The 23,988-nt window shown below is 38.5% G+C and overlaps 1 protein-coding gene across 4 annotated transcripts in view; it reads left to right on the top strand.

Annotated features, from left to right (window-relative positions):
* The window catches only part of LOC149193158 (diiron containing four-helix bundle family ferritin protein, putative (Protein of unknown function DUF455)), a 155,877-nt gene that overhangs the window by 55,127 nt on the left and 76,762 nt on the right, over window positions 1-23,988 (top strand). For all 4 annotated transcript variants that reach the window (XR_016254422.1, XM_089404799.1, XM_089404801.1 and 1 more), the window contains exon 3: window positions 5,847-5,943. Coding sequence is in view for 3 of the 4 variants with exons in the window: in XM_089404799.1 (XP_089260925.1) it covers window positions 5,847-5,943 (97 nt within the window). In the remaining variant the exon portion in view is untranslated. The remainder of the gene's footprint in view (window positions 1-5,846; window positions 5,944-23,988) is intronic.

Genomic DNA, 23,988 nt, shown 5'->3' with positions numbered 1-23,988 from the left:
AGCTTAAACTTGGTCGATAGAAAGATAGGTACCCATCCATATTTGCTTGAGAAGCCTGCTTTTAATAGTACTTAAAATCATCAGAGCCACAACTCTCTATAGCGCCAAAGGCACTAGGTATGTTAGATTTTCAGGAGAGGTATTGTTAATCACACCTTAGTGTGCTTCACCTTATCTTCTCTTTGCCAATTACTGCGAAATCAAGCTCAATATAGAAAGGATTGAAGGGCTTAAATTTAGATAGGCATTTAACTAAAATTGACCAAGATTCTTGCATCTCACATTAGTTTTAGGATCTGCATTTTATATAAGATAATTATTCATCCAAACAACAATTGCTAATCAATTACTTGGTCCTAAATTTCCTAGCAAGATTGTTCGCTCCGTAAGGCACTGGTATCAATTGTTTAAATCTAATCAAATCTTATAAGTCTTGCTAAATCTTAATCAAGTACTTGGTCCCTTCACTGTGTCTCCCGAACTTGTTGGTTCTCAACTAGTTCTCCTACATTCCATTTCCATAGGGTCTACCCACCTTAGCTTGCTGTAGGGAGACAACTTAAAAGGAGAGATTGGGGATCAGGATGTCAACCCCCGATTTGAGCTGTTGTCGCGGTGCGTAGACATTCTGTGTGACAACACATTGTAAATATCGAAGTAAATACGACTGCAACCTTCACTAATTAAATTATATGCGGAAACAAGAACTGAGCAAGAAGAAATAACCACACACACAATTAACATCGTTGTTTTTGGACAAATGTCCCCGGAAAAACCCAATGCGAGAAAACCGGTGCAACAACTGAGGGTTTGTATTATTAAGCAGTAGTTTTCTGAATAAAATCTTTGGATGCTTTGCTGGCTATCCAATACAGAGAATATGATTGATAGAGAGATGACTGAGATATACCTCACATTATCACTGGTGATCCTGACTGATCCAGCCACAAAATGGCTAGTCCCTTGCCGCCTCTGCATAGTCATTGCGTAGGCCCTGTGTCACATCTTCTGGGGACTGCATCACTCCTTATGTAGATCGATTTGCCTCTTAGACTTCGACTTCTGCCCTCTCGGTCTCACACCTTGGCTTCTGGCTCCAAAAATCGACTTCTTCAACAAAATACAAATCTCTTCTCAGCCCCCGCACTGCTTTTGCATCAGACTATGTTTCTCAGCATAGCTTCTGTTTTGCCTCTTATGGATCTCTCACTGCCTCCTCTGCGATGTATTCCCGGATCAGGAAATTCTCCAACTAGAACTATCCCTGCCCCTCATAGCAAGAAATCACTTCGATCTTTTCTCTAGCAACTGTTGCGCTGCCCTCTGTAAGAAATTTGATCTCTTGATCTCTCACTTATGTGTCTTCCAAATGCCCATCGAAATCCTTATAATCTTCTCGTTGAGTAATCAACGACCCAGATTAAATTTTAATGAATGGCTCAGATCATATTGACTCGATCTCCTTCTTTTTCTAGAAGATTCACACCTAGTTTTATTATTACCCTTCAATTTCCTAAGTTTATACTTAGGCATCATCCATTAAAAATAATTAATTATTTTAATAAAACTGTCTCCGAGTGGAATTTCCCAAAACGATTTTTGGGTATTCTGGAATACATGTGTCCAAGCCTCCCTGCAAATTTTGAGGCTTAGAGCACATCCGATGCTACTAGGAATCAACATACCTTTGAGTTGTTCCTTAACAAACCTTGTAGGACATCAAATCTTGATGGGCTTCAATTGAACTTCTTTCATGCTTCAATTCTATCTTTTGAAGTACCCTCCATAACTCTTAAGCAATCAACAAGCTTTCCTATACAAGGAAAATATAAAGAGAAAGGTTATTAGTATACAATGCAAACAAGCCTTGATGTAAGGAGGAAACCAAGAATAAAATACTTAATCTTTTGGTAAAATGATGGAGGCACCCTCTTAACCTAATCCTTTTAAGGGATACCTACAACCTTATTAAAAAAAATGTTCTAAGAAGACATGTTAGACCTTTGAAATCTAGAAATCAAAACATAAAGGAAAACAATTCAAAACAAAAATAAAAGACTAAGAGGGCTATGTGAGAGAGAGATGACTTAGTAGTATAAGTCTTTGACTTTTGATTCTTTGGTCTTGTTCTTCTTAGGTGGATCCTCATCAACGATATTCACATGTTCCCTCTGTCTCTTCTTATTTCTTGGATTCTTTGAACAATGGCTTTTGTAGTGACCCATTTTGTGACTATTATAACATTCAATTTTGGATAGGTCCACTTTCTTCTTTGGTCCTTTGAACTTCTTGAAGGTTCCCTTCTTCTTGTGGTGAGCAGAATAAGCATTTGAGGTGTTTTCTTCTTCCTCCTTGTTGTTTACTAACGGTATTCTGGGTTCTTCTTGACTACATGCATTCCACATTTATTCAAATGTTGGAGTATCGTTCCAACTGTTAAGTCCTGATGCAAAGGCACTTCAAGATTTTGGTAGTCCTAGAAGGGCAATAATTAGGGGCTCCTTGTCTGGGACAACTTCATCTATTGCTTGGAGTTAATCTCTAATTCTAGATATCCTTATAAAATATGATGAAACGGTATCATCATTTGTCATCTTAACAGTTCTTAGTTCATTCTTGAGGCTTGCTATTTGACCAATGTTCTTGATTGTGAATAACTTGGAGAGAGCCTCATACATTTCTTGAGTGGAATTTATGTTGGATATGTATGGAATTAGGTTATCCTTAACTCCATCCACTATAAGGTTCATAGCCAAGATTTCAATTTCTCTAAACTTTGTTTTTTCTGCTTCACTTGATTCATTTGTAGGCTTCTTGATTTTTCCTTGAACGAGATCCAAAACTTTGTTCTTTTTGAGAATGAGGTCTATTCTCTTTTTCCAGGCCCTGTAGTTGGAGGCCTCTTAATTTGTTTTCTCCCTTCATTGAATTTGACATAGTTCCTGTAGATAGTAGACTTTTCACTATATATGATCTTCTTGAACTTTCCTTGATCTCTTTTTCCTCAATAGATCTTTAACCTGTCTTTTTCTTCCTTCTTTACCTTAGCTCTGATACCATGTTAGAAAATAAAAAAGGCAGAAAGATTTTCTCTAGTTGATAATTACTTGTGATATCTTTGAATTCTTATTATCTTTCTTATGTTCCTTTTTATCTTAGTTCATCAAGTAATTACCAAAACCAAAATACAAAGATCAGGGACACCAGATATAGGCACTCAGCCAGGGCAAAACCCCTATATAGGGGAAAACCCAGTCAAGAACTCTTCCTTCAGTAATTCAAATGAGATAGACCAAGACCCTAGACCAACAAACCTTCCTCCTCTACCAAGTTAGCCTTCCAATATGTTTTAGCTCTCTTCAATAGTCCCTTTTTGTCTAGCAGCTTCAACCCAGAAATTTCTGCCTTTGCTTCACTAGTAGCTTCAGAATTTCGGCCTCCCCAGCAACTGCAGAATTTTGGCCCAACTAGCAGCTTCACAGCTTCACACGTGTGGTTAGAAGAGAGAATTTTGGCTTCTTATGTTTGTGAGAGACCTCCTTTTCTTTTGTTATTCTTCTTCTTCTTCTTTCTTGGAATTCACACCTTTTCTAGCCCCAGAAATTGTAGATCGAACTTGTTGTAAGTGAGTGACAAATGAGGTCGAGTTGCTGCCTTTATATAGTGATTTTGCTGCCCAGTTTAGGCAGACTTGTCCAATTTGAGGCCGACTTGGTGGAAAAGGCCTAATTGACCTATTTTACAATAAAATAGATTTATTCTTTGACAAATAAATCCCAAGAAAGGGTTTTTACATTATGACATGGACAAAGACACTTGACATAAACCCTAGAAGCCTTCAATGGAGCTTTTGACCTAAAAACAATTGACCCAAGTATGAAACCCATGCTTTAATAAGTGAATTTATTTAATAATAAAATTTCTTTTTTGTTCTTTTGATAAATACATTTCATTATGACTCAAGTACAATTATGAAGACCGACACTAGTTACATTCTTCAACACTACCCACAAGCTGGCAGGATTACCAACTTTGATAACACTGTAAAGTGCCTTCTCAAAATGCTGCAATTTGTTTTGTGTTTGTTTCTTGTTTTATGGGTTTAGTTTATATGATTTCGAGATTTTTGAGATGGTTGTTCATACTAGATGTAAACTCTATTGAATGCAATGGGAAGTGTGCAATTCACAAATACTACTATCACTAACTAACAATGAATAATAAATAGATTGCAGATCTGAAATTTTATTGACTTAAGATCAAAATTTACATGCCTGGGAATGGATGTAGGAGCTTAAAGGAGTAATCTGATGCCGCCATCACATTCTGAAAATTATCCGCTGCCCACAACAATAAACTTCAATGTCCACACAACGGAACTTGTCTCATCCTTTTGTCCACAAGCTTGTTTACCAATTCTGTCCACTTATTATAGATTTCAGATAATAAATCACCACCAAACAGTCCCCTACAACTGAGAAATTGATCTGGGTATAAATTGTTCAACAAGGTACAACAATTCCTTGGTTTGATGATGACAAGGTACAGATCTGGAAGGATCCTGTACATGCATTTTACCATATTTGATTTATTCATTATCATCTGTCATAACAATTCCCAGATCGCTGTAAACATATTTCCCACCGAGAAAATGATTCCCTAACAGTCTCAAAGCACTCCTAATTGCAATGAAAGCCTCCCAAACAGTAAATTGAACCACTATATACAAAGTGCACGATTCCTGGAGTGTTTGTGGTCCACACAACTTAAAATCGGCCCTCTAGTTGATGGTGTGCCCTCCCTGTAGTGTGCTCACCCAAAATAGTGAATTCGGCCCCCTCTTGGTTATGGAATTGCCTCAACTCTGCTCACAATTATGAGATCGCCCCTCCTGCAATGATGTTCAGCTTGGAATCAAGTAACTTGGCCCTCTGGGAATGGAAATTGACCCAATGATAAATTTGAACACATACTTCCTTCTGTTAATGTGATCAAGTGAGAGATCTGCCCAATCTCTCCAACACTCAGCTAGGGTAGATGATCTCAGCATTGAAACTAGAATGCATCCAAGGGTTTTTGTCTTTGAATGCCAATAGCTTCAAGAGCTTTGCAAAAATCAGTCACAAGAGAAAATAGAATGCATAATGAGGGGAGAGGTCGATTTCCCTCTTTTAACCTTTTTCTCTAATTTCCCCCTCAATTTCAAAATTAAAATTCACTTTTCCCTCTCAAATTGATTTTTGAGCGACTTTCCATGCACTTTTCCCAAAGTCAGTTTTTATCTCCCCCTCTTAATTAATTACTCAACATCACTTTATAAAAATTTGCTTTTTCCACCCGAAAGTGACATGAATAATCAATTGATTCCCTTTTTCCTTTAACGACTATACCCCACAGGAATTGTTTAGGCTAGGTCGTTGTCCCAACGTTGATTTGTTGGAAGGGGACATTACAAATTTGTGTAAGTTTCTCTTTTCTAAGCCTTTAATGTTTGAAATTTGTGATGCCTTCTCAATCTAGTTATTTGGGGTTTGGCAATTCTTTAATTTATAGATGCATTAACACTAGGAATGTTGGGAAAATAATCTATATTTTCAAGTTTTATCTGTGCTCCAATATGTTGAAAAATTGTACTTGTCCCAAGGAAAATGAAATTGAGCAATTTGGAATTATTTAACACAATGCTATAAGTTTGAAGTATATAAATGGTGATCTAAACAAATCTATACTAGGAGTCACTATAAGTTTGATTGCTATGTCTTTTGTTTCTAGCAGATTGACAATTTTATCTATTTATTTGTCTTTGTTTGGCATTTATAGACTTAACACATGTTGATATTCTGTAGATATGGAGACATGCCAGCTCATAATTTGCTTTGGAGGGAGTGCCAAAGAACATCTGGTAGTGTCATAGCACGTATGGCCGCAATTCCTATGGTCCAGGTATTTAGAAACAATCATGGCATATTATAAGTTTAGTATCACATCAAAAGACAAACAATAGATTGTTATTAGATGTCTACTCAGTCCTTAAGGTCATAATTGTAGCCATAAGCTACTAATGTTTGTGTTGTACTCATTTTGTCACAGTCCAAGGAAGCAGTGATCAAAATTTTTCAAAGATCAGAATCATCAGCCAACTACATGATATATCATTGTAAACCCAATTTCTGCAAATTATAATGTAAATGATGCTAGTATTACCGTTTAATTATGTAACAACACCTAGGTAAGCCTGTGATTTTGGCGACAAATTTCATCATAGGAGGTTCTTTAACCTCATTGCATTATGTGTGTTTCTAAACACAGATAATCGACAAAGTTTTTCCTCTAGCTTAAACCCCAAAGCTAGGGTGGAATTTATTGACAAGGTCTTAGGCGAGTAGTGGTTTGGAAATAATTTAAGCTATTTGGCTAAATTATTTTATTACAGATAACTTGGTCTACTACGTCATATTGTGTCGCAAAATTGGGTAATTATTTGAGGGTCTATGTTACAAAATCGGAAAGGCAGAAATATTTTCTCTTGTTGATAATTACTTGTGATTTCTTTGAGTTCTTATTATCTTTCTTATGTTCTTATTTTATCTTAGTTCATCAAGCAATTATCAAAACCAATACACAAAGATAAAGGACACCAGATGTAGGCACTCAGCCAGGGCTAAAGCCCCTATGTAGGGGAAAACCCAGTCAAGAACTCTTCCTTCAGTAATTTAAGATGGGATAGATCAAGACCTTAGACCTACAAATCTTCCTCCTCCACCAAGTCAGCCTTCCAATGAGATACAACAACCTTCAATAGTCTCTTCTTGTCCAGCAACTATAGCCCAACTTCAACCCATAAATTTCTGCCCCAACTTCTCCAGCAGCTTCAAAATTTCAGCCTCCTCAGCAATTGCAAAATTTTGGTCCCCAACAACAATCCAGAACTTTGCATGTGTGAGATAAGAGAGAGAAAAACTCGACTTCTCTTACTTGATAAGGTCCTCCTTCTTCCTTAGAAATTCACACTTTTTCTGGCCCTAGAAGTTGCAGATCGAACTTGGTGAGTTGATGGTTCAAATGAGGTCGAGTTGATCCTATATATAGGCTTCTTGTGAGGTCGAACTCCCCTGTTTGAGGCCGACTTACCTTTCCTTGAGGCCAACATGGTGGAGGAGGCCAAGAAGACCTAAAATACAATAAAATAAATTTCTTCTTTGACAAATAAATCCCAAGAAGGGTTCTTTACAATATGACAAGGACAAGGACACTTGACATAAACCCTAGAAGCCTTCAATGGAGGCTTTGACCTAAAATCAATTGACCCAAGCATGAAACCCATGCTTTAATAAGTCAATTTCTTTAATAATAAAATTTATTTTTCTTTCTTTGGCAGATCGATTTCCAAATTAGCAGCAGTTAGCTGCCAGAGAGCTAGAGATCGAAGCAGTGAGTGAGGGGCAGGGACAGTGAGTCCGGAGGAGATTTTCCAGATCTGGAGAGGCAGCAGCAAGTGACAAAAGTTATCCACGCAGAAGCAGCGCAAAGGTTGACACAAAACAGTTTGATTTAGCTGAGGAGGAGGTCGATTCAATTTCCAAAGGCCGGGAAAGTCTTCCAAAGGGTCGTAGAGTCACTTCGAGCAGCAGAGACAAGCTAGATGGCTTGCTTAGAGGTAGTATCAAGCCACACGTGTGAGAGATAGCGCAAAGGCAACGCATAAGGGCTCACGTTGGGGTTTGGATGGCCAGTTTTCTGTAGAAGCCTATGCCGAGATTGCTTGTGGGGTGAGAGAATTTTCTATCTAATTATTTCTTTCAGATACTTGCTGATTGGATTGCCAGTTGGGCATCCATAGATTGTGCTCAGATTTTCACTGCTGCATAATAAAATAAAACTCTCATCTGTTGCACCGGTTTTCCCACATTGGGTTTTTCCGGGTCCTTTTGTCCAAAAACAACAGTGTTATTTTTAGTTTGTGTGTGCTAGTATTTTCTCAGTTTCAACGCTATTTATTTTCTACAATTTTATTTGTGAAGGTTGCAGTGTGTTTATTTCGATGTTGCCATAGTAATAAACTGAACAATTGAATTATCAGTTAAAAGAAATAATACTAGTTGTTGCAATAAGATTTCGGTATTAGAGTTTTCACAAACAAGTGGCTTCATCATGCATTTCCTCACAAGGTCTACAATAAGGAATAGAATCATCAACTAAGTTAGTAGACTCAAGTGGATTTGGTGGCCTATGTTCATTGGGAGGTCCTCTCTTTTGCCATTTCTCATTTCCTCTATTTTGGAATCTCCCAACTTGATTCCTTTCCATGGCTACCAATCTATTTTGGATGGCATTCATTTGATTAGTATGATTTGCTTCCATGGTTTTGATGAGTTGGGTTAACTCTTTTATAGGATCATGGGCATTTTCTTCCTTGGCCTTCCCTTTGGAGTCATGAGACTTTGATGGCCCTCTACTATAACCAGGAATTTCAGATTTTCCTGATTCATGCCTAGCCTTTTCCATCTTCAAGGCTTTAGTTTGAGCTGCATTTAGATTTGCAGGTTCCTTCCTCAGCTCATAGGATGTGTCAACACCAAAAGCATCCAAATAAGAGAACAATAATTTTTTTTAGGAGGCTTAACATCTTGAGGCATACTTTTCACCAAGTCATTAAATATCTTGTTAAACTCATCCATAGTTTCATTCTCCTTCTTCTTGATAAAGCTAATGGCGTTTATCAAGTGCCTATTATTGAAGAAAGTGTAACTAGGTTCGGTCTTCCTAACAACTTGTAATTATGATTTTATGTAAAGAAGAAACAAATATATTTATTGTATTCCTTGCATCATGGGTTTCATGAGCAACAAGCGTCTTTCATAGGTCAAAGACTTCTTCTTGATGTCTTTAGGGATTTATCATGTTGTCATAAATATATAATTCAGAGTCTATGAAGTGTTTTTACACTTTTAAGAGTCCTCTAGAATAGACAAGCACAATCATCCTCACGACATCAATATATATATGCTCAAACTTCATGTCGGATTCAATAAATGGAGACACAACCTTTGGAGAATGTCATATATATATATATATATGGCATGTCAGCGCAACAAAAATGACACGTTGGTTCATAAGGATAGGTCGACTTAAATGTATGATGCAACAACTATAAATAGGAGCCTGTACCTTCGCATTTCCACAATGGACAGACTCGACATATCTCTGAAACTTCGGATGGGTACAAGAAAGAAAAATGCGGATTATACACAGAAACCTTCTCGGCATATTCTCTGAGTTTCTCGGTGATCTAGGCAGCAAGAAGATCGGTTATTGTAGTGATCACAATGCGGATTGTTTTGGGGTAATATTATAGTGATATTCTCCTCGCTGTCTCAGGATTATACTCACTAAAATGCGGATGAATAGTGGTGCTCAGTGATGTTCGATGATAGCAGGTGCTGTAGTGATATGATCAGTGATGCAAGGTACTACATGATGCTGCTAAATGTTACATGATGAAGGAATGATGAGGCCAAAGTTCAGGGATAGATCACAACATAGGAATATTGCAGTGATCATGTTTTGGTGCCATGAAGTAATCAAACAATCAAGAGAAGAAGGATGACTGTGTCTTGGTCTAGGAATGGAAGTATAGGTCAAGGGTCTTGGTTCTGGTCTTCGTCAATTGGAATCTCTATAAGAAGAATTTGTGTGGGTTTTCCTCTCAAAGAGTGAGAGGTTTTGGCCCTGGCAGAATGCCAACATCTTGTGTTCTTGTCTCTTTGTTTTTGGTAGCTATTTGATGAACTAATGAAGACACACTCTAATAATATCAAAAGGAAGATTGTGCTAACAAGAATAAGTTGAAAACACCTCACAAATAGTTATCATGCTAAGAAGAATCTCATTAATTCAATCTTCCCTAGATTCTTCAACACCTATCTTCTTTCTTCTCTCCAAACTTATCCATAAAGGCACTTATGATGGGTTGCAATGAGTCATAAGAGTTAGCAGGACGCTCAGTGAACCAATCAAGAGCATCCTCTTCTAGGGAGAGGACAAAGAGTCTCATCTTTACATCCTCATGGTTAGCAGTGTTACACCACTTGTAAATTCAAACATTGAAATTCTTAACATGTGATGCAACACTAATGGCATTGTTACCTTGAAAAGAAGACAAATTTGTAATAGCCTTGTCAGGGATATTGTGAGGATAGCCATTAATGTTAGTAAAGTCACAAGGACCAAAAAGATCATTCATGATGTCTTGTTGTACTTGTCCTTGGAAAAGCAAATGGATATAAGAAATAGCCTCCTGCCCAAGATTAGCAAGAAGTCTACTATGAGAGAGTCTATTTAACTTCACTCTAAAAACCCTTCAAGCTCAAGAGTGGGGCTAACTAGACCACTTAGATTCCTCCTGGTAGAAACTCTTGCAAAAATTGATTCAAGTAGGGTCACCACTTGTGCAGGAACCTAACTAAAAAAATCCAATATGCAAAAACCAAAAGTTAGTCAATTTTCAGGTACAAGAGGACTTGCCCTTGGCAACAACGCTAAAAGAATGTTGTCGCCTCACTTGCACACCTAGGTTAGTGCGGGGAAAATTCTCAACCCCACAAGGTGTGACTTGGTGGCAAATTATGAGAAGGGGTTGTCACTTATTCCCAACTCTCTCTATTAAAGCTCTCTCCTAGTTAAAGCTAAGGGGGGTGGTCCCTAAATGAAGGTTAGACGAGATGTAAGTTTTCTAGGAGACTAAGGTTAGTGGGACTACTTCAAGATATGAGCAAGCTTGTGAATATATGAGCAATATAAAGATGTATATTCAATGATAATCAATACAACATTCAAGAGATAAGCATATAAACCAGTGCCTTGTAAATAATTGCTCAAAGTGAAATAAACAAATACTTGCTCAAATAGCTATTTGAAGTAAAATAACAAGTAGTCCTGCAAAATAGAACAATGTTAGATGAAATATGAAATATCACTTGCAAGATACAAATGGAAAATTGTACTTGTAAAGAAATGCTCAAGTAAAAGATAATATTATTCCATGATCATAAGCTAAACATCAAGTACATGTGATAGCAATTTGACAAGTAAAGTAAAGTTGGTAAGATGAAAATCCACACCACTTGCTAGATGCTACTTTGAAAGGAAAAATGACTTGAACTTTCAATGGATCCAAAAGTATTACTTGCAAAATGTAAATAGATGTGCAATTGCTAAAGGAAATAATAAAAAACAAGAAATAATTTCATCAAGGAAACATGAGATCATTCATCATAACAAGTATATGAAACAAATCATATTGCAAGTAAATCTAAATATACCTAAGATGATTTGATTAGCATGAAATGCAAGTCTATCAAATGTGAAATGCAATTATCTTGGTGAATTTTAAACTAAGTGCCTATCTAGGTGTATCCTTTCTTTCGATTGTTATGAAACAAGTCTCTAATGTGAGTTGTGGAGGGACACCCAGGGAAAAACAACTAATGTTGTATCAATGATCCCTCACCTGGAATATCCAATGCACCTGATGCCTTTGGCACTACAGAGACTATGGCTCTGACAATTGCAAGGTCACCATGTTAACTACAAAATAGGATCTATGTCCCTCAAGTTTGTGAAAGAAAGGGGTCCCTAAAAAGTCTTTCAATCAAGCTTATGTTTGGAGGTAAATTAATTAGAAATGCAAGTTAGCGCTAAGAATGCCTAAATGAGATGCATGTGGATATTGCTTCCAAAGAGAAGTGTTGATCTCTAATGTGAGTTGTGGAGGGACACCCAGGGAAAAACAACTGAGATTGTATTAATGACCCCTTCCTTGGAATATCCAACACGCCTGATGCCTCTGGCGCTGCAGAGACTGTGGCTCTGACAACTGCAAGGTCACCATGTTAACTACAAAAGATGATCTATGTCCCTCAAGTTGGTGAAATAAAGGGGTTCCTAAAAGTCTTTCAACCAAACTTATGTTTGGAGGTAAATTAATTAGAAATGCATGTTAGTGCTAAGAATGTCTAGATGAGATGCATGTGGATATTTCTTCCAAAGAGAAGTGTTGATAACTTAAAAAAAAAAGAAGTGAAATGAGAGAATGCTCAAAATAAATGCACCAATAACTTCAATGGAAAAATAGAGTGGAACTAGCTCAACATTACTTCACAAGTTTTGCATGTACTTCACCAATTGTTTGCAAGTAAATGAGCTAAGTGAAATGAGACAAGTAAGTTGCTTAAAGTAAATTGCTTCAAGTAAATGATGACAATGTAATGCTCCAAGGAATATCAACAATAATTAAAATGACATGTAGCATAAGTTGACAAAATGATGAAGCATGTACCCAAATAGTTATGAAACAATTCACCAAGTTGAGTAAAAAATGTGTACTAGTGAACAAATCAAATCTTGCGAAACAACATGTAAAGTGCTTGTGCATAAAATGAGTTGCTCAAAAGTAAATTGCAAATCTTCTAACTTAGGCAACAATAAGTTGAACAATGCAAAAGCTCAAGTAATGAAATAGCAAACTTGATTTGTCTAAATTAGCAAATGAAAGGAAATGTGACTGTTGTGTTAATTCCCAAGATTTACCACATGTGAATTATGATAGCAAATTAGATATGCATGCAAGTAAACTAATTGTGAAAATCAAGAACTAGAACATGCAAATCAATCCACCCAATAGGGTCCTCCTTCAAAATGAGAAGGTGGCATACCATCGGAGAACTTCTCAAGTTCCCTCAAGTCAAAAGAATAATTTTGTTAGCGTTGTGTTTCAATGAGGAGAATGTTGATTTCTGGTAGCATTAGATGTGCTCTAAGCCTCAAAAGTTGCAAGGAGGCTAGGACACATGTATTCCAGAATACCCAGAAATCGTTTTGGAAATTCCACCTGGAGACAGTTTTATTAAAATAATTAATTATTTTTAATGGATGCATAAGTCTAAACTTAGGAAATTAAAATAATTAAAAGGTATTAATTAAACTCGGGGTGAAACTTCTAGAAGAAGATGATGATCAAGTCAAAATGATCTGAGCCATTGATTAGAGTCAACGAGAGGATTATAAGAAGAAGCTTGATGGGCATTTGGAAAACACATCGAGTGAGAGATCAAAGATCGATTTTCTCAAGAGAGCAGCGTAACAATTGCTAGAGAGGTCATCGAGGAGATTTCTTGTATTGAGGGGCAGATATAGTTTTTTGGTTGGAGAGTTTCCTGATCCGGGGATACATTGCAGAGGAGGCAGAGAGAGATCCAGAAGAGGCAGTGCAGAGCCACGCTGGGCAGTGTAAAGCCACGCTAGGCAGTGTAAAGCCACGCTGAGGCAACGTAGACCCTGAGAGGAGATTCACAATTTTGCTGAGGAGCAGATCTGATCCAATGTCAGGAGTTGGAGTGTGAGATCGGAGGGCTAGAGGATTGAGCATCTAGCCAACAAATCGATGAGCCAGAAGGAGTGACGTAGTCACCGTCAGCGGTGACGTAGAGCAGCGCAGTGATTGCGCAGAAGCTATGCAGAAGATGCGCAAAGGCAGTGTGGGGCTAGCCATTTAGTGGCTGGATCAGTGTTGGATCTCCAGTGATAGTGTGAGGTATTTCTCACTAATTCTCTGCCAGTCAGATTCTTTGTATCGGATAGCCAGTAAGGCATCTAAAGACTGTATTCAGAAGCTACTGCATAATAATACAAACCCTCAACTACTGCACCGGTTTCCCGCATTGGGTTTTTCTGGGGACATTTGTCCAAAAACAACAGCGTCACTTGTGTGTGTGTTATTTCTTCTTGCTTAGTTCTTGTTTCCGCATATTATTTATGTTGTGAAGGCTGTAGTTGTATTTATTTCGATGTTTACCGTGTAATACTGTAAACAACTTCTAAGAGAATTAGCAAGTAGGAGAAATAACATTAGATTGTTGTAGTAGAGATTTGGGTCACTAGATTTTCACATGGTATCGGAGCGCAGGTGAAGCAAGATAGAAGACCGAAAGAGCCCAGCGTTGAAGAGATCAAAGTGCTGCGTAGGCAGCATATTGAATCCCCAGAGGGATTGTGCAGTCCAGGCCAGGAGGGCAAGATTCTTGAGGAAAATCTCTCTCTGAGTGAGTTGACAAAGAGGTAAGATTTCCAGTTCGTGATTTGTCAGTGGCAGAGGGAGCAGCGCAGCAGCGAATCCAACATTGAGCAGTCTTCAGGTGAGACGCAGTTTTCTGCAGCAGTTGCTGAGTAGAAAAACGTCAAAAGAAGGAAGAAGACACCTTTTGAGGGAATTTCTTCCTCAGTGAATTCTGAGCCAAGGAATTCTATTTCTCAGTTGCTGAGCAACAATAGCGAGGAGCAGATCTACTAACTCCAGCAGGGAGTGCATAGGCTAGCCTAGCAGCTGCGCAGAGGAGAGAGGGAGTAGTTCAACTTTTTTGTTGGCAGAGATGGCAGCTAATGGGTTGAGAGATCAAGATCGATTGGACGGAGCATCCAACTATGTGATCTGGAAGGCTAGGATCTCTTGCCTTCTAGATGAGCATGATCTCAAAGCCTATGTCGACAGTGTGGTAGCTGAACCTGTCGATGTAGATCCGTTCAGGAAGTATAAGGTTGAGATGGTAGAGGCCAAGCAGTTGATCCTCGATGGAGTGAGGGATCACGTTGTATGTCACATTGCTGGCAAAGGGACAACCAAAGAGATGTGGGATGCCTTGGCTACGTTGTATCAAGGATCTTCCGAGCAGTGGAAGATGTACTTGGAGGAGAAAATGAGATCTGCGAGGATGCAGAAGGGGGAACGCATTGATCCGTTCCTATCGAAGCTTCAGGAAGTCCGAGATCAGTTGGCAGTTGTAGGGTCATCACCTCAGCCTACAGAGATGGTGAGGTTGGCCCTGAATTCAGTCTCAGAAGAATGGCAAGTATTTGTCCAGAGTATCCTGGGCAAAGAGAAATTGCCGGATTAGGAAGGGATGTGGGCTGCTCTTCAACAGGAAGAGATGAGGCGAGACTTAGTCAAGTGCAAACTTGATGGCAACAACAACAATGGGACGAAGCCCAAGGAGGAGGAGGAGAATGCAACCCTTGCATCAAAGGGGCAGCAGGAGCAGCGAAGGCAGAAGAAGGACGTCTCAAAGATCAAATGTTTCCGGTGTGGTGAATTTGGTCACTATGCTACGCAGTGTCCTCTCAAGAAGAAGGACAAGGACGAGAAACATGATCTGCAGGCTGCAACCGCAAAGATCAAGGAGGAGGAGTTTGCCATGATTGCCTAGATACCTCTAGGGGAGAGGTGGGGTGATCTAGTACTTTAGTTCGAAAGAACCACAAATGGGCAGGATCCTTGAGGAGTCCACCTCTTGGATCAAGGCCTTGCTACGGGAGCCCATAGTCAGTAGTAGCAGGATGTGCTAGTGACAGTTGGTGCAGTCAGGTGCCAGAATGATAGATGCAGTGGCTAGTAGCAGTTACATACTGAACAGCGCAAAGCTAGTGTTGGCCGCAGTGTAGTTGACACAACGCAGAGTCAACAACAGTGTAGAGACTTCAGTGACAACGCAGAGGCTAGCAGCAATAAAAACTCGGACGATGGATGCATCATATTGAACACAATTGGTTCAGTATTTTGGATTTTTTTCCATTGTAGTTGTTGCCTTCTGCAACAACAACAATTGGTGCAGAGTTGAAGTGCATATGCAGTTGGTAGCAGCATGTAGAGTCAGCAGCAACACAAATGCAACATTTGCGCAGTAGTTGGTGGGCAGTGATGTCAGACATCAACAACACAGAGGGAGATGTTATAGAGTCAGGGTGATGCTTTAGCAGGTTGCATTACTAGAGCACATTCCTCGCTAAGTGGGAGTGTTGATTTCTGGTAGCATCAGATGTGCTCTAAGCTTCAAAAGTTGCAGGGAGGCTAAGACACATGTATTCCAGAATACCCATAAATCATTTTGGGAAATTCCACCTAGAGATAGTTTATTAAAATAATTAATTATTTTTAATGGATGCCTAAGTCTAAACTTACGAAATTAAAATAATTAAAGGGTATTAATTAAGCTTGGGTGAAACTTCTAGAAGAAGACAAGGATCAAGTCAAAATGATCTGATTAGAATCTAATCTGGGCCGTTGATTGATCAATGAGAGGATTATAAGAATAGGCTTGATGGGCATTTGGAAAACACATCGAGTGAGAGATCAGAGATCGATTTTCTCAAGAGAGCAGCGCAACAGTTGCTGGAGAGGTCATCGAGGAGATTTCTTGTAGTGAGGGGCATAGATAGTTTTCCGGTTGGAGAGTTTCCTGATTCAGGGATACATTGTAGAGGAGGTAGAGAGAGATCCAGAAGAGGCAGCGTAGAGCCACGTTGGACAGCGTAAAACCACGCTGAGGTAGCGCAGAGCCTGAGAGGAGATTCACAGTTTTGTTGAGGAGTAGATCAGATCCAGTGTCAGGAGCCGGGGTGTGAGACCGGAGGGCCAGAGGATTGAGCATCCAACTAGCAAATCGATCAGCCAGAAGGAGTGACGCAGTCACCATCAGCTGTGACGCAGAGCAATGCAGTGATTGCGCAAAGGCAGTGTGGGGCCAACCATTCAATGGCTGGATCAGTGTCGGATCTCCAGTGATAGTGTGAGGTATTTCTCACTAATTTTTTTCCAGTCAGATTCTCTGTATCAGATAGCCAGTAAGGCATCTAAAGATTGTATTCAGAAACTACTGCATAATAATACAAACCCTCAGCTGTTGCACCGGTTTTCCCACATTGGGTTTTTCCGGGGACATTTGTCCAAAAACAACGGTGTCACTTGTGTGTGTGTTATTTCTTCTTGCTTAGTTCTTGTTTCCGCATATTATTTATGTTGTGAAGGCTGCAGTTGTATTTATTTCGATGTTTACTGTGTAATACTGTAAATAACTTGTAAGAGAATTAGCAAGTAGGAGAAATAACATCAGATTGCTGCAGTAGGGATTTGGGTCACCATATTTTCACAGAGAAGTCTCTCAAAGGTTGCCAAATGAATGAAGGAGAAGTTTACCAAAAGTGTGACTTATGAGAGCTAAATCTCCTCCTCAGGCAAGGTAAAACTTAGCAACCAAAATTACAAATGAAACTTCCTCAAATCTGAAATACAAGGGGCTGTTATTGCAGCAACAAATCAGCCTTAAAGATGGTGGAAAAATTAAGCTTGGAGAAGGGAGGGTGAGCCTCCTAAAGCCCACATCCTATCCAAAAGTATTGTTTCCCTTAAATGCAACTCGACCTTGCAGAAATTGGTGTCTTTAGATGCCCACGGCCTCCTTAAAATTCAGCTCCAAACATGTGCCAAGGTCTTGCAAACAATTTGTTAGATGTTTCAAGTGAAAACTCCCTCAAGTTGCCACAAATATGAGTTAGCAAACACTTCAAACAAGGGCTGCAAAACAAGTCAAATATTAGTGGAAAGTTAGTCAAGGAAATGCAATATATATACAAAATCTAATCTACAAGAGCCAAGCTAAAGAGTATGAGTAAACTCTCCTCTTTGCTTGGCCATTTTCAAGCTCTTGAAATAACAAATTTGAAACAATGAAGCACAAGATTTAAGAAGAATGATTTGAATTTGAGAATATTTGGCTTGTATACAAGCTATGGCTAGCACCCCTGCAAAACCACTTGTAAGATTAGACTATGAGGCTCAAAGAACAAATGAGAGTTCCTTCAAAAGTAGATCAAGAGTGGGTTGGTTTCTCCAAAGATTTCCTCTCACGCTTGATCTTTGATCCAAACAAGATGTTTCTACAAAACTTCAACAAAGATTAGCTCCATATAGATTTAGCAATAAACAATGATAACAAATTCTAGAGATTTATGTGAAACCAACTAGAGTGATCCGTAAATTGCAGTGGATATTCTACTGGACAGTTCGTCACAACATATTTGATAATAATATATTAAAATTCTGAATTTTTACACTTACAATTTTATTAAACTTATAGCTGTGTAAATTTAACTCTAATTAGTACATGCATGCAAATGAAAATTATGCAGAAATGTAAAGAATGTCAAAATAAGCTCACACACACACATATGACACAAGATATTCTCTGGGAAACCCTTTTGGGAGAAAACCACTTGGAAGGTGAGGCCGCTTTGCTCTCTTTCTTTGTCTGGAAAATAAGGCTATAGGTACAAAGAAGTAATGCCTGTGGCCCATGGCCTGCTACAGTGCACAAATCCTCTCTGTGTGCTCTACTTCCTATCTCTCCTGGCTATCTTTTCTCAACTATGGAACAAAATGCCCTCGAAAGAATGGAATGCCTCCTCCTCCCAGTGGCCCGGTTATAACATAACTCGATAGCCTACTAGTGGTTAAGTTTGACTACATTAACTCTTAACTAGAGTTAGAAAATAGACTCTTCTAGAGTTTTTTTACATCACAAACATGTGGCTAGCCCCTTTTACATGAATAATGGGGGCTGACGCGGCATCCTCCTAAACTATATGTGTGAAAACAGGAAGGTCAACCTCTGAGTGGCATAACTTTTGCATATGAACTCTGATTGATGCGCTTCTTGTGCCATTGGAAATATCTGCGTAGGATAGCATATAAAAGTGTAGCTCGAAGACGACAAAGTTTTACCCCCAAAAAACGTCATTTGATGCCTCAAAATGCTCCCGAAAGGTTTTAGACCCCATTTTGCCAGACTGGGTCCTGCCAGTAAAAACGGTCTTGTGAGCTGATTCCTCCACTTTTTCCACACTGAATGCATTGAAATGGGTGACAAACAATATAATGAACCAATCCGGATCATAAAGCATTCTATATCAAGAGAAAACTTCTAAATCATATGTCAATGCAAAATAGCTCTACATCAACACATCTCTAAGAGTATATGGAAGTAAATAAGATCATAACATAAGTAGAAGGAAATAATAACAATGATCAAAATTTCATACCACACTCAAAGGAGGAAGAACAACTCATGAATGAAACCCCAAAGTCTTTATTGATATTTTGAAAGTGTACAAGGCAACAATGCTTTTGCAAGCACAATAGCTAGCATCAAGAATACGTCATGAGAGCCCAATGGGTCTCTTTATACAAATTTAGGAGGAAACACCAATGAGAAAACCATGTGACAAGTAGAGTTGGAGGAGCCAAGTGTACCCTCATGCAATTCGAATTCTCTAGCGGACCCAATGCATTCCTTAGAGGTTTCCACGCATTCATTGAGGAGGGGCATGTGTAAGTGGGAGTGGAGTGGTAGGACACCACTCTTTACTCATATCTCAATGATCCTTCAAGTCCAAAGCCCACCAAAGAGTGATCCATCCATGAAACTCGAGCTATCTCCCTCAAAAAATGCAATTTGCCCAGTGGAACTCATGGTCCCCTCCAAGAAATTCGATTTCCCTTGATTTGTGTCTTAGGTGGAGTCCACATCATTTTTTAATTGAAATTGAACTTTAGATGAATTTCCACCTCATTTCCACATCATTTTAGCATGTGTGGATATTTATTTTTCTCCATTTATTTAATTGTTGAGTTAATTTATTGCACATTTTCCACAAAACATACGAAAAGTGGGTTTTGAGGGTCTATAACTTAATTTTCACCCTTCAAAGTGTGTCTTAGTAAAACGTTTAGGGTGAGAGGTGTAATTTTGAGCACACATACCCCATATAATTTCTCTAGACATCATTTATTACATTTTACATTCAAAATTTATTAAAATTTCCGTCCAGCGGGAAATTTAAAGAATTAAAAAACTAACCCCTAGACCTAATCAAATTCCGCAAAATTTTACGAATAATCTAGTATGGTAATATATGATGACTCTAGACACTAGGACTCACCCAAGGCCTTGCCATCAAGCCGCACTCTGGCTTTGGGGTTATGCTTGGAAGGAAAAAACTCAATTAATTATTAAGTCCTCGAAAGTACCTAATAATTAACCAAGTAAAAAAAACCTCCCAGAGTAAACTCACTTGATGACAATGTCCCAAGTTACCTAGGCCTGTTACATGACTCAATTCATCACACTAGCATCACTTTACATCATCCTCGTAGGGCTTGCGGAATCTGAGTATAACATAGAAGAAGATGACAAGAAGAAGTTAGAGCTAAAAAACTCTTATAATATATGAATTTTGATGGTACATGAAGTCTCTGATATATCCTCGGGCATGGAGTCTTCAAAAATTTTAGGTGCAACTTCAGTGGTCAACAGTTGCCATACCTTTGACACCCTCAGAGTGAAGTTTAGGTCCCCACAAACCACAACCAAACATTTTTCAATCGATTCTCTACTAAATATTTTATCCCAAAATTTCGTTCTTTCCATATAAAGCCCACAAATATTCAAAAGGCAATTTCTTTGTCTAGGTCTAGAGAAAACGAATGTAGTCCCTAGACTTGATGAGAAGGGCCACGAATTGATATAAGTAAATCATTTTTCCACCTTGTAACATCCCCCCCCAAATCTCCGTATTACACCAATATCTAAATTCCCGACTTCCAAAAGGTTTTGAAAGATATTGTACAAATTTCTCCCCATTTGTCATTATTTTCTTGCAAAAATATGATGGGTTTATTAAATTATATAACTTCATATATAAATATTCATATACATATTTGAACTAAATTGTATTTAACTTCTATATATAAATTTATATATGTTAATATTAAATGTTTTCCTAGCCACACTAATTTTTTAAAAACATAATAGTCCCCTAAAATTTAAAGCATGAAATATTTACTATCCCAAACATATTAATTCCTTAAAAGTTTAAACCATGAAAGCTAATAACCCATGTAAAACCCTTATCTGTCTGCTTCCCTCCCTTCACTATTCACAACAACCCTTAACTTGCGTGCTTTAACTCACAATCTTAAACGAATACAATGGTAACCAATGGCACATAGATCTAGCACACCAATAGAAAACTCATGAGGGGCACCATCATCTTTGCCTTCATTCTCCCAAACCCTTCATACATTAACCTTCCGCCCTTTGAAAATGTGTTCAAGCTTCCAACTAGTATAGATGTTCGATGAATTTTTCCAACAACTTTGAGATTCACTATAAATTTGAACTTGAACCTCCTATTTAAGCAATCCTAGTTAATTAGGTTAAACGGGCAAACTAGTCCAATCAAATTATAACAAGTTTATTGAGTCAAACGTGCCATAGACAAGAGCCAACTAGGCCAAGCAAGTTGAACAAACCAAGCCATTGGACTAGTTTGGCCAAGCTACAAGGGAAAACCAAGCAATTGATTTAGGACAAAATACCATGTCATATAAACCATGAAATCAAATGTAAATAAAGAATATTATTGCAACAATCAGTTGCACGGGCTTGAATAATATAAGATATATATAAATTTGTACTCATCTAGGTGGGCACAATGCATAGATAGTAGACACACATAATAGAAAATAATAATTACTACTATTATAGTTATCTAGTAATCATATTTAAAATGTAATGTTGTATTAGAATAAACTATAAAGTATATTTGAAAAGCCACCCAAATATTGAAATTATATAAAAATCATACTAAATATTATAGTAGCAACCCACCAAAAGTGGATGAGAAAAAATTTCTCCTCATTTGACAACCAACCAATAGGCCCTATGATGGCCTATAAATAACTTTACATCAAAGTTCTCCACTTATGCTCCAGTCAGTACTCTCTCTCATTTGACATGCTTCTTGAAGGAAAGAGGGCCATCTTTCGGAAGGTACACTAACCGTTCTTGTAATCATGTGCTTTCATTTAATGTTCTAGGGCATATAGTAATATCATATATGGATCACAAGCCAAGTTAGAAGATTGACTTCTCTTGATTGTACCCTTGTTCCAATGCTTCACTTGGGAGGTTATCCTTTTCCCCTAGTCTAGTGTGACCTCCCCTAAGGACTTTTCTTCAGAAGGGGCACTAATAGGAGACACTGATTGAATTAGTGTGCCCAAGGTAATGCACAATAACCACATTCTATGTTTCCCTTGTTATCCACATCCATTCTTTGGGTTGATTTTGTAATTGGGACTAGCACCTTATATCCTCATCTCTGAGTCAGGGCCTGAAAATTTGCCTTTAGAGGTTGATGCAGCTAAAAGAATGATAAAATCATATAAGGCCACAATTAAAGAAAAGAAAAATGAAAAATATGGTTAGGATTTAGTAAGCACATGGGAAAAGGCCTAGCATAAGCTCTACCCCTCATTAGCCATCACCTAGTTCCTTAGCATTTCATTGTAAATTGTAATGTTCTTAATTAGGAAAAACAATGATATGCAAAGGAAACAACACATTCAACAAAAAACTTTAAACATTCAGTGAACACCCATGTAAACTCCAGAAATGACAACTAGCTGAGCCATTTTATTAAGAAATTGGAGCAATAGTACAACAGTGTGGAAGGAGTGCACCTAAGCTTGCCTCAATGGCAAGCTTGACAAAACCCAGGTGATAAAATAGCAAGCTCAGATGATAGAATAAGTTGCTCCAATGATGCCCTGCACTGCCCCAGAAAACTACACTATTTGCTGGAAAGAAATTGTTGAAAACCCCACTTCCGTTTCTTAGAAAATTCTATAAAATTAACCCCGAGCTCCTCACAAATAACCGACCAAAACCTAGAAAGGGTTTGTCTGGTTCTGACCCCCGGAATTCGGCCCCAAATACCACGTCCTCCTCTAGCAGCTAGGAAATACGGCCTGCCTGCAAACTCCCAGAAAAATCCCTCCAATCACTCCCAAAATGCTGAGTTATCCTGCCCCAAGGTTCTTATTTCTTCCGACAAATCCCAACACCAAAACTCGTCCTTAAAACTCCCACGTGTGCCCAGTAAGTAGCTTCTGCGTTGGCCCTAGATACTCCAAATCGTGTTGCCTTCAAACAACAATCTCTTGCTCCCAAACTCCTCCAAAAGGTTGATATCCCACTGAAGCTCCTATGGCAAAATTATTCCGGGAATTGCTGCCCGGAAGACCACATAAATGACCCAAGCGTATCCTCTCCTACATCCTCTTGGAATACGTACTAGTTGAGTGAGTAGTCGAGTGTTTTTCTCTGAATCCCTCCAACTATTCTCCAAAGTGGTACGATTTGACCTCCCTAGGGTGGCACTTGAAGTCCCCCAAAGAAAGTGACTTGGCTAAGCAGCTCGAGCTACAAGAGTAAGTTCAATTGGCAAAAGACCCAAAATGAGACTGAGCTTCTTCTATTTATAATTTGTGAGCTTCTCTTTCCCATGTGGGCCCCTCCATCAAGCTCTTCGACCTCCCTTGGCTATTCGAATTTCTCCCTTGGAAATGTTGAAGGAAATGTAACTAGGTTCGGTTTTCATAATTGTACTTTTGATATTTGTATTTATTCAAGAAAAGAAATATTATTTTTATAATATATGTCAATGAGTTTCTTGCTCATTGAAATAGGTCTAGCACATATTAAAGTGCTATAGGTGAGTCAAATAATAAAAAAAAAATGTTGAAGACCTTAAGGGCATGTTACTATAGATATACTTATGTATTATAGTCAAAGAAGTCACCTCCAATCAAAGTCAAGTCTCGTCCAAAGCAAAGACACCTCCAAAGAAGCAATCCGAGCTATATATGTCAAGTCGGCCAACAATCTTCTAGTCGGCCTAAAAGGAGGGACAATCCTCTATATATAGAGGCTGTCCACTCCATTATAACGTCAAGCAATCCTCTCTGAAATTAGCGAAGAAAAGGGACTAGGAAAGGTGGAAAAGAGCAAAGGAAAAGGGTCTCCAAGTGCAATGAGGAAGAAGGGTACACAACTGAGTTTAAGGCGCTGTTGTAAGTGTGAATTACAGTCACAGGTGCAAGAAAAGGAAGGGTAATCTGTGGTCATTACAACAGCCACGTCATAGTTACACATCTCTCTTGTTAGGGCTAGAAACTTAGGCCTATAAGGCCTCCTACTCAAGCGAAGAAGAGACTCTCACAAGCGAAGGAGGAAGGAGTCAAACCATAAGGGAAACCTC

Source organism: Pinus tabuliformis, chromosome 2_2, assembly GCF_031772625.1.
Source record: "Pinus tabuliformis cultivar Carrire ecotype Pingquan chromosome 2_2, CPIR1, whole genome shotgun sequence".
NCBI lineage: Eukaryota > Viridiplantae > Streptophyta > Pinopsida > Pinales > Pinaceae > Pinus > Pinus tabuliformis.
This window is presented reverse-complemented; position numbering and strand designations above follow the sequence as displayed.